The sequence below is a fragment of the Phyllostomus discolor genome, chromosome 1 (assembly GCF_004126475.2).
Source record: "Phyllostomus discolor isolate MPI-MPIP mPhyDis1 chromosome 1, mPhyDis1.pri.v3, whole genome shotgun sequence".
In the NCBI taxonomy this organism is placed as follows: Eukaryota; Metazoa; Chordata; class Mammalia; order Chiroptera; family Phyllostomidae; genus Phyllostomus; species Phyllostomus discolor.
The window spans coordinates 193,935,881-193,954,330 of NC_040903.2; the positions used below are offsets into that span (position 1 = coordinate 193,935,881).

General features: G+C 35.7%; 1 protein-coding gene across 5 annotated transcripts in view; it reads left to right on the top strand.

The window, feature by feature from the left end:
• PCNX1 (pecanex 1) overlaps positions 1–18,450 on the top strand; it is a 129,489-nt gene that overhangs the window by 59,226 nt on the left and 51,813 nt on the right. For 3 of the 5 annotated variants that reach the window (XM_028508014.2, XM_036011619.1, XM_036011634.1), the window contains 4 exons: positions 8,289–8,379; positions 10,065–10,122; positions 11,799–12,016; positions 14,873–15,026. In XM_028508014.2, the coding sequence (XP_028363815.1) occupies positions 8,289–8,379; positions 10,065–10,122; positions 11,799–12,016; positions 14,873–15,026 (521 nt within the window). The remainder of the gene's footprint in view (positions 1–8,288; positions 8,380–10,064; positions 10,123–11,798; positions 12,017–14,872; positions 15,027–18,450) is intronic. The other 2 variants (XM_036011624.1, XM_028508016.2) reach the window with 1 other exon arrangement.

Here is an 18,450-nt window from a genome sequence, read left to right on the forward strand (position 1 = left end):
TGACAGATAAGTTTTAAAGTTAGCATCTTTTGAAAAGGAAATTACTATCAAAGATTTTCTCCAATTCTTCAGAGTTGCTCTTTTTAAAAAACCACATTAAAGGTTAATTTCCTTTCCATCAGTCTTTTATTGGACTTATTTTCAGTTGATTTCCCACTATATTCTGAAATAAATTGCAGTTTTACTAAATAAAAAAACAAAACAAAACTGTGGTTAGTGCCAGATAAGTCACACAGGAGACCCTGAACTCAGGTAGCTTTGAAATTCTGTTTTGTATCTGTTAAGCTTTTTCTATAAAATTTAGCAATTGCTTCTCAGTTGTTAAGTGAATCCCAATTTCTATTTTGAACTAAGACTAATAAATTGGTGAAATGATGGAACATTCTATTACAAGTTGATAGTTAAACTCAATATATAACATCTCAGAGGAAATGCACCAGCTAAAATCAGGTAAAGTAAGAAAGCTTACATGTGTTTTTCTTCTGTGTATGAAATTAGTGGTAGTCATTGCTTTGAAAAAGCATATACAAAATTACTTTATTTTCATGTAAAATATTCTTATGTTAAAGTAAGAAGAGTGGACAAATGATTTTATGTTTATCAGAACATAAATATAAAATAATAAATACCATAAATAGTGTTCCTCGGATGATTGAAAACTTTTCCTAATTTCATTAATGTATTAGAGGTGTAAAAAGTGATAAATGAATTGGTTTTTCTAAGGTATTCTTTTGTTTCCTTACCATAACAAGGGTTGACAAAAAGAAGGTATTCTTTGAGATAATCCACTTTACTATAGAATTCATTAACTTGAATGTGTAGTCAGCTCTAGGAAATGGTCCTAAGGAAATTTGGCAGGACCCTACTGCCCTTTTTATTAAGCAGTTTACTCCAGCTGTGTACTAAGCAGTAATATGATTTCAAGGCTTTAAAAATTTTCACTTTAAAAAGTAGAGACTCAAGCCCTGGCTGGCGTAGCTCAGTGGTTTGAGCGCAGGCTGCGAACCAGGCATGGCAGGTTCGATTCCCAGTCAGGGCACATGCCTAGGTTGCAGGTCATGGCCCCCAGCAACTGCACATCGATGTTTCTCTCTCTCTCTCTCTCTCTTCTCTCTCCTTTCCCTCTCTAAAAATAAATAAATAAAATCTTTGAAAAAAAAAGTAGAGACTCAGATGATCTATACTTTTAGTGATTTTTATTAGAGTTTTTCTGGTTTTTAAAAAGATTGCATGTGCTATGTACTACTCTGTAGCATTTGGGGCTACATTGTAAGTACTTTTCCTTTCCTTATTACTGTAAACACAGATGTCAGAGGGCTGTACTGGGTCCTTGGAGTCTTTCCTTCAGTCCCCTGTTATGGTAGACCCATTTTTATTTATCTAAACAAAATGTTACATTCTTTTTGCAGCAACCTTGATCTTATCCTTTATTTTTTTTAATACAAAAACTACTAAATTCTATTTCTTGTTCCTTTTTGTGGGGAAGAGCAACATAAAGTGTACAGAAATGAAAGTAAAACGTTTCTACTGAATGATTTGGGAGGGCATTTAAACTATAGACCAAATTTTGATTCACAAATTTTATAAACCTGCCAAGATAGATGTGCATGGATACTCATTGTAATGTTGAAAACTTGAAACAACCCAAGTATCTGTTACTAGAGAATGCTGAAAGAAATGATAGTACATCAACATAGTGCAATATTTGGAACTTGATATATCAGTATTATTGACATGAAAAACTACGCTGTTTAGTAAGCAGAAGAAGTAAATTTTAGGAAGCGTGTGGGGAGCGATTCATTTGTCTTTGGACAAAAGGTGTATTAAAGTTATTCAGAGGAACACAGAAACTGCTCTTTGCAGTGGCTGTCTCTGAGGAGAGTGGAACTTTCTTCATTTTATATACTACTTTAGAACCTTCTAATGCATGGTATTTTTTAAATAAACACAAATATTTAGTCTCCAAAAATCTTGATTGTTATCCTGTGGGAATCTCCCTGACCTCGTGCTGTCTTACACTCACTCATTTACTTTGATTTTTACTCTTTTTCCCCTTTTGGTTTTAAATCAATTTTATTGATATATCATTTAGATATGGTGAATTGTGTATGTTTAATGTAAAATTTGATGAGTTTTAACAAATGTGCATCCCTGTGAAATACCGTAATCAAGATGTATATAACATTTCCATCATCAAGAAATTCTCTGTGTCCCTGTTGCCGCCCATCCCTCCTCCACCTCTGGCCTCAGGCAGCCACTGTGTGCTTTATGTCATTGTGGTTTCCTGTCTCCAAGAAGTTTATCTAAATACAGTTGCACAGTTTGTGGCATTTATATTTAGTTTCGGCTTCACTTGGTGCTTTAGAGATGCGTTGTGATTTGCACGTGTTCATAGTTTCGTGTTCCTGGGTGGTGTTCTAGTGTGTGGGCACACTGTATGTTGTGTCCATTCATCTGTTAATGAGTGTTTGCGTCGTTTCCAGTTGGGCTGTGTGGCTTCCAAACAGTTTTCAAAGGTGGTTTTACTACCTACCAGCAATGTATGCGAATTCCAGTTGTTCCTATTCTTGATGACGTTTGCTGTTGTCACCTTTTAAGTTTTAGCTGGAATGGATATAGCATGGTATCTCATTGTGGTTTGAGTTTACATTTCTCTTATGACTAAGGATGAGAATTTTTTGATGTGCTTATGGGCTATACATACATCTTCTGTGAAGTGTGTTTAAATCTTTTACTCTCAAAATTGGGTGACTTGTCTCATTACTGAGGTGTACAAGTTCTTTTAATATTTTATATAGAACTGATTTGTTAGATACAAATTATATTTTCTCCCATTCTGTGGCTTGCCTTTTTGTTTCCTTGATCAGTCATGATGCCATCAATATCATTGTTACCAATTATTTAACCAAGATAAGAAAGAAAATGTGAGTGGATGATGAAAGTCATAGCAGAATATGAACTTGTACATTCACTTTTGGAAAGGTCACCTGATCTGGGGATTAGACGGTGGGAGTAAAGACCTCATGAAATAAGGTGTGTCCTGTTAAGTCATGTCAATAAATGTATTACTAAGTAAATCTCTTTTACTGTTGCCAGGTAATAAATAGACTTATCTGTCTTTCCTTACCAGTCCTCAAAAGTGCTCTTCCAAACCAACCTCTTGGTTCTTGTACCTGCCCTTTGCTTAGTCTTATCCTGTTTTAAAAACAGCACAGTGTTGCACATTGAACCTTTCGATTAAAAATAGCATAGTGACCTGATTTCCATTGTGGTACTAGTTAAAGTGGTTTTAGAAGCCTGAGACTTTTAGTCTAGCCCAGGGGTTGGCAAACTACAGCCCTATGGCAAAGTCCAGCTTGATGCTTGATTTTGTGAATAAAATATATAAAATAAATATGCATTTATGTTACGTGTTTGCTGTGGCTGCTTTCATACTGCAATGGCAGACTTCAGGTGTTGCAACAGATACCATTTGGCCCGCACGCCTAAGATATTTATCTGGTCTTTTACAGAAAGTTTCCTGACTTCTCGTCCAAGGAGAAGCAAGTCCATTAACCTTCAAGCAGCAATAAATGAGTCATTTCTGTGTGCATGAAAACTCATGTTTCCTCAGAGACTCACAGTCACTACTCATTATAATAAGGGGATGCTATCCAAGAAATTGGAACTAATCTTAAAGGCCCTTTCTCAAAAGTATAATAATGTATTAATCCTTACCACCATCAGAAGTGAGCATTTTTTGTAGAGTACTTAAGTTAGTCATATAGATAGATATATGTGGTCCTTTAACAGCCTTCTAAAAAAAAAAACTATAAAGTTGCCTCCCTTGTATATTTGTCTTTGCTCTGCCAGCCCCATCTGCCCTAAGAGTGATACTAGAAAAGTGAAGTCAATTAAGACATGTCAGGATTAGGTCTTGAGGACGCAGATTTTGACCAGGATGATTTTCAAAAAAAAAAAAAATCATCCAGGAAACTTAGGAGGCCTCCTTTGTTGTTGGTACTGGATGATTAGAACACCCTGCAGATGATTTGTCTTTCTAGGACCTGTCTCCTTCCAAGATGCACAGGTAAAATCAGACTGACACCGCAAGCCAGATTGTTGGGGTAAGGTGAGCACCAGCCTTACAAGCCTTTATGCATTTGACTTTGTGTTCCTTGTTGAGGATTTTAATTGACAGGACAAGTTAGAGAATCCTATTCATTTCTTACATCTTTTATCAGTTTTTTGCCAGTGATTATTTAAGTTGCTGCACCATTTATGCCTTCAGGCACATGCTTCCAATGTCCATGTTTCTTAAATCAGTATCCAGTTTTACTTGTCTTCCTGTTGATCGTCATTGATAAATTGGCCTGTGGTAGAAATTCTACCTCAGGAAAATGGTTTTGTGTAATTAAATTAAATTTTTATTTTTTTAAATTTAATTTTTATAGAAATTAGTAGTTACTGAATTCAAGACTGAGAAATACTAGATACTTTATTTTTTTTTATCTTTGGAGATGCTGTGTCATATCCAATATCATTATTAAGTTTGAAATTCCACCCTCCATATTGTTTATTTTTTCAGAAATAGATTTTTCTCTTTAAAAGTTGTGATAGAGCCATTCTATTAAATACGATTATGATCTGGGAGTGTAATTATGATGAGATGACTTAGTTTATAATAACAACTCATGTGAAGAGGACATGCTGCATTCATGTTCTGCTTTCTTCCCAATGCCTTATCATTAGAAATAATTAAATTGAAGTACTTTTCTCAATACAGAATAATGTTAAGGTAGGGTTATTAGTAAGGGCATGTTTTACTTTGGATCCAAAGGTTAGTAACTGTGATCATGGTTTTAATCTTGAACAAGACATACAGGGTTCGGCAGAAGTAACACCTGCTTGAGTGTTTGGTTGGTAGGGTAATAATTTATAGTTTTAATTTGAACATTTCACCTAAAATGTCATATGGTGTGCTTGGGTGTGATATTGTTATGTTACAGAATTAAATGCTTGTGATTTTGTAATAAAAGGTTTTGTAATAAAAAGGGGTGTTATTTGTTCCGGACACCGTATATAAAATTGTTACACATGCTAAGAGGATTTGGACAAATTTAAGATATTCTTCATCTTAATAAATCAAAGAAATATGTACTTCTGTTATGGATATTTTTGAAGATACCTTTAAATTATCATATTAATACATGAAAATGTTACTAAGTTTTTCACTGAAGCCTTAAGCTACATATTTTTTAGTGTAATTTTTTTTCTGAGGGACTTATCTTCTGAATAAAATCTGTCACTTCTGAAGTGCTCCCAGTTGCCAAGGCCAAGGACATGAGGGGCCATCGAATCTGTCCTTTCGATGGAGTAAGCTGGGGAATGCGCCGTGAAGCGTTACTAGGATGTTAGTTTCTTCTGATGTGTGCCGTGTATATTTTTAGGACCCTGAACATTTTCTTAAAGTTAGTAGGTAGGCAAAAGCTTTTTAGGAAAAAATAAAAAGTACTGTCGAAGTCTGAACATTTGTTGAAATTATAGCTGCTCTTTTCTTAGATATGCTTTAGGCTAATTTTTATTCTAAGATTTATTACTTGTTATTGGTTTGTGTAAATGCATTCAGAGTTGTAGATTTATGTAATAATAAAACTCAATTTTTCAGCTTGCTTTCTGTCTAAGCAGCTTTTGGGGGGAATATACCTTATTTGTGTGCTTGTATTTATTTAAAATGCAATTATTTTTGTAAAAGTTTCATATTAGACATCTGTACATAAAAGACATAGTTGTATAGTGACAATGTTCTTTTACTTTTCCATTGGAAAATTACAAAGAGTCATATCTAGTTGATTTCAGTTGCATATAAATATTCAGTATCCTAAGAACAGGAATGCTTAAATACTCAGAATATACTTTAATAATTTAACTGCTGTTGAATACAGAATGAACTTATTTCTAAAGTACACACAAATTATGTGATATAGACACATTTATGCATCCATTATTCTGAATTTCATACACAGTCACCAAGCCCTCCAGGTCTTTGTTACTCTGTGATTTAGCTACTAACACAGGTTTATAATTCTTTTGTGTTTATGCAATCTGTGATTTTGATAAAGTTTTTTTCTATTGATGTAAGTTAATTATAGTAGCATAGCCAATTTTTGATTATCCATAATGACTGAGGAAAGAATAGAGCATAAAAAATTGCAATTTAAAAATAATTTTTAAATCTTAGTCAAGCCAGTATTTTTTTTTCTTCATTAACAATCTGCAACCCGCCCTACCACTTCAAAAAAAATGTAATAGATGTGAGAAGTAGCCAAATTGACAGCTTGTATCATTTAATTTTAGTTTATTAATCTGGTTTCTGTTAGTGGTACTAAGAGTTAATGACTCATAACTGACAGCAGTTTCAGATGAACCACATGCTGAATAATCCTCCCGTGAAAAACAGCACAGGAACTGAGCCTTTCCCAGAATGCCTTGTTTCTTACTTATTGCCAGAGTATATTATTCTGACAAAAAAAATTGCTACTACAAAAAAACACCATTATAGAGTAAAATATTTGCATATTCTGTCTGATCCATAGAAAATGCTCAAATAAAAGTACTGTTTTTCTGATTCTAGTCCTTTTAAATAATGAAGTAATTGTTGGAGTTGCTGTGCACATCCTTATTAGTACAAGAACCTTTTGTCATTTTTCAACGTTTTCACTTAAGTAAAAATCCTTATGCTGTTTTCATTGTAGTCACGGAAGGGAAATCTCTTAGCCCTGCCACGAAGGTGAAATTGCCCTTTAAGATTCTTCATGTTCACAACCTCAGTAATTCCAGCTAGTAAAACAAAAACCTCATAAATACTCAAAAAGCAGCCTAAACTAGACCCACTTGGTTATAGGGATAGGTACCTTTTCTCATTGCCTTACTGGAAATTTTCATTAATTTATCTATGCTCCCTAACTCACAATTCATATGTCTGCCATAGATTGTTAGGGGAGGGAATGAATTTCCGACAGTGTCGAGCTTTTAAATTCCACTATCAGAAATAAGTTGTCTTATAGAGATCATTTTAAGAGAGTGTTTTTTAACCTATATTTCTTTGTAGCCGACGTAATTACTAAACTTTTTTATTAGTTTAGTAGTGCTACTTGGCTACAGCAGATGATGGTCCTAAAATTTTTCAAGTTCTTGTGTAATCATACAATTAGTAACATTTGTTAGATACTGTGGTTTAATTACTGACATTATTATACTTTATCTTTATATCCATTTTTACAGTCTTCATTTTTTTCTAAAAACAAAAACAAAACTCTGAAGATAATCACACAAATTTGTTGTCTGCAGTTTGAGCTGCCTTAAAATTTGAGCAGCTTTCCAAAAGGCCACTCACCACTTGCAAGTAGAGGTCAGGTGACTTTTAAAGAACATTCAGGTTATTTATATGATTACCTGAGAACATGCTGGGAGGAAAAAGGGGAGACCAGTATTGCAAAGCTGACTTCAGTCCTTTACTTTTAATACTTGATTATGTATGTTGATTATTTCGTCCCACTGTTTAGCATTCCTTTTCAGTTCACATGCTGAATTATGTACCGATCATTTCTTTTAAAATATTTTGGAAAAAGGAGATTATAGTACATTTTCTTAAATTGTAACAAGTTTAAAATTTACGAGGGGGGCCCAAATAAACCTGGAATTTACTTATGAAAAATTGTGTATTCTTAGATGTTTAAACTTCAGTCACCTTCAAAATACTCTCCATCTGATGCAATAAATACACCTATGGAGACTTTTTTTCCACTACTCGGAAGTTTTTGGAATTGTTGATTTTGTTGCCTTTTAGTGCTTCTACCATTTTTTTGTTTCATCTCTTCCACATCAGCAAAACTTTCCCTGTGGGGACTTTTTCTCATCCTGGGAAACAAAAAAGTGTCACTTGGGGTGAATAGGGACTGTGGGGCATGAGGGTCATGCCATTTTTGGTCAAAGACTGCTGAACACTCAGTGCAGTGTGGGCAGGTGCACTCGTAAATCACCCATCGTGAAATGGGCAAGTGCATTGAAATAGTCTTTAAAAAAACCCACCGAAGGTGAACACAGCCTCTCACAACAATGCCAGCTGGTATACTGATGCAGATGGGCTCCTAGAACACTCATGTAACAGGGGAAACCTGTATGTACTACAAGGGGCCTGCCCTCCTGATAATTTCAGGTTTTTTTGGGTCTCTTCTCATTGAAGTTTTTCTTGAAGGAAAAATTCTGAGTATTCTAATGACTTTTTTAAAAAATAATTTATTTACTAGGTAAGTTCTCTTCTACGCTTTATGAGACTGGTGGTTGTGATATGTCACTTGTGAATTTTGAACCAGCAGCAAGAAGAGCATCCAATATCTGGTATGTGCGAAATTATTTTAGGAGAGTGTGTGTACTTGCATATATATGCTGTGTTTAAAGTTTGTAAGCCTTTGTATGTAAATGTTGTTTTGAAAAAAATTTTTAATTTATTTATTTTAGAGAGAGGGGAAAAGAGAGAAAAAGAGAGGGAGAGAAACATTAATGTGTGGTTGCCTTTCACGTCCCCCCCAGCTGGGGATCTCACCCACAACCCCCAGGCATGTGCCTTGACTGGGAATGGAACTGGCAACCCCTTGGTTTGCAGGCCGGCACTCAATCCACCGAGCCACACCAGCCAGGCTGAAAACATTTTTTATATTGGCTTAAATAATTTGTCATAGTGCATTTATCTCTAAAGAGGTAAAGTAGAATGTTGCTATGGAAAAAAGAAAGTATTATTAAAACAACAGCTACTCTGTTTTTAAAAATTAAGTAAAAATTTCCTGTTGATCTTATAATGGGACAGTGGTTTGCGGTTGCAAAGTTAACTATAGATTTTATGACAAATACGTGATGTAAAAAAAGCTTCTAGGAAAATATTTACACAACTAAGTTCATAACCATCCGTTCTCTTTTTCTTGTTTGTATTGTAAATCTTATTTCCTTGTAAGGGTTTGGTTAAGTATCTTAAATGATGAGCTTTCATTTTGTTTTAAAATTTGTTTACCCCTTATGAAAAGAAGGAATTCTGTCATGTTCCATTTAGTCTCTTTTTTCACGTTCCCTTAGGGAGGAATTATATAAGATAACAGGGAAATTAGAAAAACAACTAAGAAATTAGAAATCTTTCATATGACATAATTAGTTTAGAATGTGTTAAATTTTTTAAAATAAAATTTTAATCTTATTCATCGGCGCAAGTTGCTGCTTTGAAATTTATCATTGATTAATTAGCTCACTGTTTTCACTAGGGTCATTTGATTCTTATTTTAGGATTTCCATTCAATAATGGACACATGTATTTAAATGTTACACATCTGTGAACAATTCACTTAGGTTTTTTTAAGTTTTGAGGTGTTATTTAAAGCAATAGGACCTTGTAGTCACATAGATGAAAAGTTACTTACCTGCTGAAAAACTAGAACATTTAGAGAACTATACCCTTTAAGCTCTTTTAGTCCAGTTTCAGAATTTGTGTCAAAAATGGTTAAATTGTCATATTACGTATTTTGTAACAGTAGAAACAATATGAGATGGAGCAGTGAAAACAACTTTGTTTAATTTAATTCAAGACAAAAACAATTGCTTACACCATGGTGGTAAGGTCTCAAGTTTAGAAATGTAAACTTGACTGAACTGTGGAAACTGAATTGTCGTGTTCTAAGTTGTTACAGCTAAATTTACTGCGGTTCCAGACAGTGTGTTCATTGCTTTCTTAAACTTTTTTCATGAGAACCTTGCGATAAAGGTACTAATATCCTATGTCACTGATAGGAAAACTGAAGTATAAAAAGGTTGATAACGTGTCCAAGATCTCACCGAGTTGATGAAGAGATTCGAATGTGGATACTCTGACCCACAGGCTGTGTTTCTAATCAGAGCTCTAGGAAAATGTTGTTTTGCATTTTGAAGTTGACATAGAAAAGTGAAGACATTATAAACATCATCCAGTTGTTAAAGGATTCATTTCTTTCTACTACTTGGCAAGCTGTTTATTCCATGAAATCTTTTCTATTTTATTTTAGTGACACGGATTCTCATGTATCCAGTTCTACCTCAGTTCGATTTTATCCACATGATGTGGTAGGTTTTCTTTTATTTTTATAAAACGATGTATTTTCAGATTAAGTTGCTACACAAATCAGAAAAGTATGAATTATGGTGAAAAATACGGCAAAATACTTTTGCTATCCCATAGTGGATCTCTTCTTAGTAGTCCTTTGTTAAACATAGAATACCATAAAGCTTCATTAGCTTTGTGGGAATCAGTTATTACACTTTGGAGGGTATGGAAAGGTTCCTTTACTCACCAGCGTCATAATCGGGTTGTGCTATTTTTAATTGTTTCATTTTAAAACTTTTCTTTGACTATTACGACTTTGGTGCAGTTACTTACTGGTTAACTATTAGTTATTTATATACCGGTGTATATGTTTTGGAAGCCTAGTGATGACTCACTGTATAAAAAATATGCCACATAAAATACAGTGGGGATATTTTAAAAGGATAACACTGCTTTTGCCATCAGGATGTATATGTTGAAGGTGGAAAAGACAAAATGGAGGAAACCCTTATAAGTAACACATAAGAGATATAGGTAAATATAGTGCCAAAGGGGTTCATTATTAGCAGCTTCCTGAAGATGAAGAGTAATGAACAGGGTTTTAAGACCATAGATGAAAGTTGGTCATAGAGCAAAGGTTTTTAACAAGTGGGCATTTGGCAAAGTCTGGAAACATTTTTGCTTGTCACAGCAAGGGGAACGTGACTGGTAGCCAGTGGACAGAGGCCAGGGATGCTGTTAAACATCCTGCAGGGGAGAGCACAACCCCCCCAACGTAGAATTGTCTGCCTGACAATTCCTGTAGCGTCAAGGTTGAGAAACCCTGGCACAGAGCATATGGAAAGTGTTTGGGGAAGTCTTTGTGAATGCTTATGGGTAGTGGCTATGTTATATAGAGAGAGCACATTTTTTTTATTACACTCAATATGTGTTTGAAAAATGAAAACTGTCCTTTTTTTGCTGTAGTGAATTCTTGGAGGATCCATAGGGAAGTAAAATATGGGGAAATGGTTATGGTTTTCTGATGTTAAATGTATGGGAGCCTTGAGTTAGCTAACTGCTGGCTAGTGCCCTGCTAGATTCAGTAAACTTTTGATTCTTTCAGAAGAAGGGGAAACTTGTGAACTGGTGAATGGACGAGGTACATACAGCTAAAAGAAATGTAACGTCATAATTTCCTGTAAAGCCTCTGATGAGCAGAGGAGCAGCATGCCAAAACAAAAAAGGGGGGGCGCCTGGGGTATAGGAGGGGTTTGCAAACAGTGATAACAGTGGTAAGAGACTGTGGTAGGTGAGAGCTGAAGGCATTGAATCCAGTGCAGAGGAGTTCAGATTTAACGTGGTAATGAGGTTCATAGCTTAGTAAGAAAAGACCGTAAATGTGACAGGCAGCAGGGAAGCCATTAACGATTCACTGTAAGTGATTTTAATGGATTTACTAGTTAAGCAGTCATAAAATGGTAAGATTTCACTTTTCTAATAAAGCCTTTCCAAAAAGACCTATTGATTAATCCGTTTTATTTTAGTTCAGTTCCTTTTGTCACCTTCTGTAGGTTCTAATGCTGTAAAATATCCATGAAGAGTGGACTGGTATAAAGTTAAGGGAGCTGAAATAATCTAGAAGCTAATTGAATAGCCCTTGAATTGTGACTTGATGAAAGATATTTTACCCCTTTCAACACTGACTTTCTTTTAGCTCTCTCTCCCACAGATTCGGTTAAACAGACTATTGACCATCGATACAGATTTGTTGGAGCAACAGGACATTGATCTAAGCCCAGACCTGGCAGCTACTTACGGCCCAACAGAAGAAGCTGCCCAAAAGGTTAAACACTACTATCGTTTCTGGATCCTGCCCCAGCTGTGGATCGGCATCAACTTTGACAGACTCACACTTTTGGCGCTGTTTGACAGGTAGGAGTATAGTGTGATATTAGATGTGTGCAGATTTTAGTTTTGATTTGAAATGTTCCTCATAACTAATTAATGTTTGTGCTTGCTTTACCATGTTGGAAAATATTTTCTATTTTGGTCCTTTTGAGATAAAATCTAAATTAAGAGGATTCTCAAACACTGACTCTCTTGAATTCATTGAAAGCCTTTTTTGTGGCATTTTTAATGGGTGTTCACAAAACAATTCTTTTTATCCTCAATAAGAATCATGCAACTGTACTTAAAGCTCAGAGACAATGATGTGTTAATGATTATCAGATTATAGGTAACATGACCCCAAATATAAAAAGATACAATGGGAAACTTCTCTTTTCCTATTTCTTATCACAAATCTTAACATTGCTTATTATAGCAATATTAGCCCATTATAAACTTGCTGACTAAATGCTGCTTCTAGTCAACATGGTAATAAGGACTGGCTTTATCCTTCTACCTAAGGCAGTGAACACCTGACACAATGTACAAAACAATGGTTTTCAAGACACTGGAAATGAGACAACAAAGGAGAGTGATCTCTGACAGACAAATTGTATGAGAGCCATATAGTTGCCCCAGCTTGCTACCTTAAGAGAGTCCCCAGGCTGTGACACAGGGTGGAGGTACTAAGGTAGCGACTAGCAGACTTCCTGTGTTGGAGATGGAGCTAAGAGCCCATTGGACAGAATACCAGAGGAAAGATTGCTGCTCAGAGAGAGAACCTCAGATCTGCAGTGGGTCTCCTCGACTGTTCAGCAGAGTGTTGATAAGTGAATACATGCGAGCAAACTACCTGAGGCCAGGGAAGGAACCGTGTGAAAGAAATAGAGGAGCAGTGCCGAGCACTCACCCAGGGCCCGGGAGAGTACCTGTGCCCCCAGCTAGATGGAAGAAACCCATCACTCATAGTTTGTGGTGCACTGTGTAGCACACTTAGGAAAGTCTTGCCTTTGAAGTGGGGAATACTTAGTTCTGGCATGAACACTGCTCCACACCCACCTAACAAATCATAAAGTAAAACCTGAAAGGATCAAACTGTTTCCGAGTAGCATAGCAAAGCTCAAGAGGATTTGTAGAAAGCCAGAAATTCTCATACCCAGTAAGTTAATATTCACTATGTCTGGCATCCAAAGATTACCAACCATGCAATGAAGGGGTGAAACATGATATGTGAGGGAAGCAGTGAGTCAGTTGAAACCAACCTGTAACTGTCACAGGTAATAGAATTAGCAGTAAAGACATTAAAACTGTTCTAACTATACTTCATAATGTTTAAAAAGTTAAGTAGAAACCCAAATCAAACTTACAGAGATGAAAACTAAAGTGTCTGAGATGGAAAATACAACGGATGCTGGAACTATTGGATTTCCATATGCAGAAGAACTTGTTTACCTTGCATCATGTTACAGGCGTTAATTCAACGTGGATCATAGGCCTAAATGTAAAATCTAAAACAATAAAATTTCTTAAAAAAATACATAGGAGAAAATAATTGTGGCATTGAGTTAGGCAAAATTCCTTAGATGTAACACCAAAAGTAAGATTAGTGAAAGAACAAATTGATAAATTGGATTTACCAAAATTGAAAACTGAAGAAAACCTAAAGAGACCTCAAATTCGTGTCTAACAATATAGACAGTATGTAGTGTAGCAGGGGAATGTTGGCTTTGGCAAATCTGGAATTCTGCAACTGCCATAGAAGATCACTGAAAATAGCAGCATTTATTGTTTTAAACATACTCCAGCATTTGTTTTAACCTGGTAGAGCTAACAGATGAAATGGTACAGAGACGTTTGTGGATTTTGGTTTTAGGTCAGTCAATGGCTATAGATATGGCATTGATAACAAATGAATAAAAACATTTTGTGATTATAAGAGTCATTCTTTACTCATTATAGAAAAATACATAGAAAGATTTGAAGACAGAAAGAGATCATCCATAATCTTTCCACTCAGAGAGAGCTATTATTAGTAGTATCATTTTGATATATTGTCTTTTTTAACCCGTATCTGTGTGTTTTTAAACAACAGGACTTACATCCTCCTATACACAAGGTTTTGTGTCCTGCTTCTCTTTGTATAGCAGATGGGGTGAGCATGTTCTCATGCCAGTGTCTAGTCTTTAAAAATAAGACTTTTAGTAAGTATTTAACATTTTATGAGTAAAATTTCCCCAAGAAGTAATGAGATCACCTCTTATTTTTTTGGTGTGACATAAAAATCATCTTCATCACTCTGTATAGTATCGTGGGCATCATACTGATTTTTATGCACAGACGGTATTGATGGTCTTCATCACAGCCTTCATTCTCAGCATAACTAAGAGCCTGGGTTTGTGTTGATTGTAGTAAGTTACTTTTCAGGTTATTTCAGATGATTTAGAGATGGGGAAAGTGAAACCACTTGGTATCAAAATTGGACTACAAACTTTGTCATATAAAAATAACTATTTAATTTTCTAGAAACTATTTTTGAGATTTTTTAAACTTGTTTCGTTATATAGCTCCTTAATTTGACATCCAAGCTGGTTAATTATTTTGCAACAAATTTGACAGATAGAAAAAGATGTTAAGAGTAAAGTTTTTAAAATAGAAGTTAAAACTATATTATGCATTAAAATGAAACCTTCATAATCTACTATAATATGCATTATTTATTTTAATTTTTCACACAAATTAGTTTCTTTTTCAGTGTGACCCAAAATCTTATTCAAACCTAGTACTAGAAAAAAAAATCTCAGCAAGCATAATGTGAGCTTCATATTGGTGCCTTCCCTTATTTCACTCTGATAAATTTCTCATGTTGATGATGTACTTACTAATAAATTTTCATGTCTACAGAAACCGTGAAATCCTGGAAAATGTGTTAGCTGTCATCCTGGCTATCCTAGTGGCATTTTTGGGATCTGTTCTTCTCATACAAGGCTTCTTCAGAGATATCTGGGTCTTCCAGTTCTGCCTGGTGATAGCCAGCTGTCAGTACTCACTGCTCAAGGTACCAGCATCCCTCTCCTTTACAGGCTGTGGAATAATATTTGTGTTAAAAGGCAGAAAGTTTCATATCATTCACTGAATTATAAAAGGATATTTTAAAAATTATTCTCATTGGATGTTTAATCAAAAGGGACATAACAACTTTAAAAAATATAGTGATATAAATGAAGCTTCCTTAAAACTATTTTTGGTATTAAAAGAAAATATTTGGGGAGTTCTGGCCAAGGTGGAGGTGTAGGTTGAAACACTTTGCTTCCTCACACAACCAAAAGAAGGATAACGACCAATTTAAAAACAAACAACCAGAGCTGCCAAAAAGTCAAACTTCATGGAACTCCGACAACCAAGGAGTTAAAGAAACATTCACCCAGACCGGTAGGAGGGGCGGAGATGGGCTTCCGGCTGACAGAGAGGACCGGCAGCAAGGTCCACGTGGGTGAGGAGGGGCTGGCTGTGACCAGGAAACTAAAGACTCAACACCCTGTAGCTGTAAAACACGGTGGGGGTTGTGAAGGTAGAAGAAACTCGAAGTCTCACAGAGACAGTTCATTGGAAAGTGGGGCTAGAGCTGAGCGAGTGGCATTGTCCCTTCTCTGACCCCTCTCTCACAGACAGCGCCACAATGCAGCAAAGAGGGTTGCCCCGCCCTGATGAATATCCCCCTTACAACATAGGTGCTCCAAGACAAAGAAATATGGTCCAAATGAAAGAACAGATCAAAACTCCAGAGAAAGAGCTAAGTGGTGAGGAGACAGACAACCTATCTGATGGAGAGTTCAAAACCCTGGTAATCAGGATGCTCACATAATTTGAGTTTGGTAACAAATGAAGAAAGAAATGAAGGCTACCCAAAGTGAAATAAAGCAAAATATACAGGAAACAAATAGTGAAGGGAAGGAAACTAGGACTCAAATCAATGATTTGGAACAAAAGGAAGAAATAAACTTCCAACTGAAACAGATCGAAGAAACAAGAATTCAAAAAAGTGAGAGGCTAAGGAACCTCTGGGACAACTTTAAATGTTCCAGCATCCAAATCATAGGGGTGCCAGAAGGAGAAGAGGAAGAGCAAGAAATTAAAAACTTATTTGAACAAATAAGGAAGGAAAACTTCCCCAATCTGGCAAAGGAAATAGACGTCCTGGAGATCTAGGAAGCCCAGAGTCCCAAAGAAAATGGACCAAAGGAGGAACACACCAAGGCACATCATAATTAAATTACCCAAGATTAAAGATAAGGAGAGAACCTTAAAAGCAGTAAGAGAAAAGGAGAGAGTTATTTACAAAGCAGTTCCCATAAGGCTCTCAGCTGATTTCTCAAAAGAAACTTTACAGGCAAGAAGGGGCTGGAAAGAAGTATTAGAAGTCATGCAAGGCAAGAACCTATATCCAAGATTGCTCTATCCAGCAAAGCTATCCTTTAGAATGGAAGTGCTTCCCAGATTAAGGTCAAGTCAAAGGAGTTCATCATTATCAAGCCCTTATTATATGAAATGTTAAAGGGACTTAGAAAAAGAAGATCAAAACTATGAACAATAAAATGATGACAAACTCACAACTATCAACAACTGAACCTAAAAAACCAAAAAACTAAAACTAAGCAAACAACTAGAACAGGAACAGAATCAGAAATGGAGATCACATGGGAGGGAATGTGGGGAATATGGTAGAAGAAGGAACAGGGAATAAGAAGCATAATTGGTAGGTACAAAATAGACAGGGGGAGGTTAAGAATAGTGTAGGAAATGGAGAAGCCAAAGTACTTATATGTACAACCCATGGACATGAACTAAGAGCTGAGGTAAATGCAGGAGTGTTTGGGGGGGACGGTGTGGGACAGAGGGGGGAATGAAGGTGAGAAAAAATTGGGACAACTATAATAGCATAATCAATAAAATGTACTTAAAAATAAATTTGAATTAAAAAGTTTAAAGAAAGAATATTTGGGTATTACAAATGAGAATTTGCATTTTTGAAATTTATTTCTTTAAATTTATCAATATTAACTCTCCTACTTCTATATTTTAAGTCTTTTATTCTGTAGGTGAAATTTATTAAAACCCACCATGGATAGATACAGTAATGTCAGAACGAGTATATATGTTCCTTTGGGACATTGAAAACAGAAGATTGAAGTTTCATAGCTATTGTTACTCTAAAATACCAAAATTTATCAATTTTAAGCTTTCTAAAAATGGGAGAATCAGATAACAAATTTTTCTCCTGTGCAAAATCTGTGGACTGTCAGCGTGGACCATTTCTTTTCCTTCCTTTCTTAATCAGTAAATAATACTCTTGCTGGTATTGTTCATTTGCCTGATACACGCTATCATGAAGAACAGTCTCCCATCCTGAAAACTGTTGGTTTCATTGTGTTTATACCATCAGCTGGCCAGGTGTCTAGAGCGAGGCATCTGGAATAAGCCTCCTATGTCAGTGCTTCGTTTCTTCAGGACCCATCCATGCTTTTCCCTCATTGCAGCACTGAATTACAGTCTTTGTGGTTGTTACTAATCTCCAATCGCCCAATCTGTGTCCTTTTCTTAGGCTTCATTCTCTGTGAGTATTCACCTAACACCTACGAATACTGTCTTCTCTTTTTTATATTCTCCTCATTGACTTTATACTACCATGAAAATTATCCTGCTTTTCAGATAACTTTATTTTCCTTTGTTGATGCCTCTTTGTTCTGTTGACCACTTGTTAATTTATGAGAATTCTCAAGTGTTTTATTTGGCCCTATTCTCAATTTGCAATTCCTTGCCAGTGAAGTCATCATGTTTTATTACTTTGTTTGTTGTGCCGTAAATGAATTAGGTCCAGATTTATATCTCAAAGTCTTGGCCTTTTTCTCACAAGCTTTAGCTCTATATATTTAACAGGCACATTTTAAAAAATTAGCACAGCGTCATCTTAGAAATATTTTTCTTTCCCTGTTGCTTTGCCTTTGACAGTAATACACTGTTCACAATCTTAGCGCCTCTACGCCTTCCAGGTTTCTTTAAGTGTGGTGATCCTTACATAAAATTTCTGGCCTTTGTTCTTGCTTTCCATTTCAACCACCTTAATTAATTCCTTTATTGCCTTAAACCAGTTAAATTCATTCCTTGGTTCCATTCTTCCCTGTCTGATTAATTTTGTCCACTGCTTTTAGGTTAATGTGGTTGGATATGGAGAAGGTAAAATATGACTGAGATTTCTGAAACTAGTTAACTAGAAGAATGGTAATGTCATAAACAGAAATAAAGGCCTGAACAGATGGATGTTGGCATTGAAAGAATTTAAAGATTACCTTGTCTCCTCTCCAGCCTAGGGACAAGTGCCAAACTCATTAAACTTGGCCCGGTCTAGAATTGTAGGATGATGATAGACCGTCCCAGAGAAATTGTGGGGTATGCTTTTGGGGATGAACTGGGACTTGGGAGAA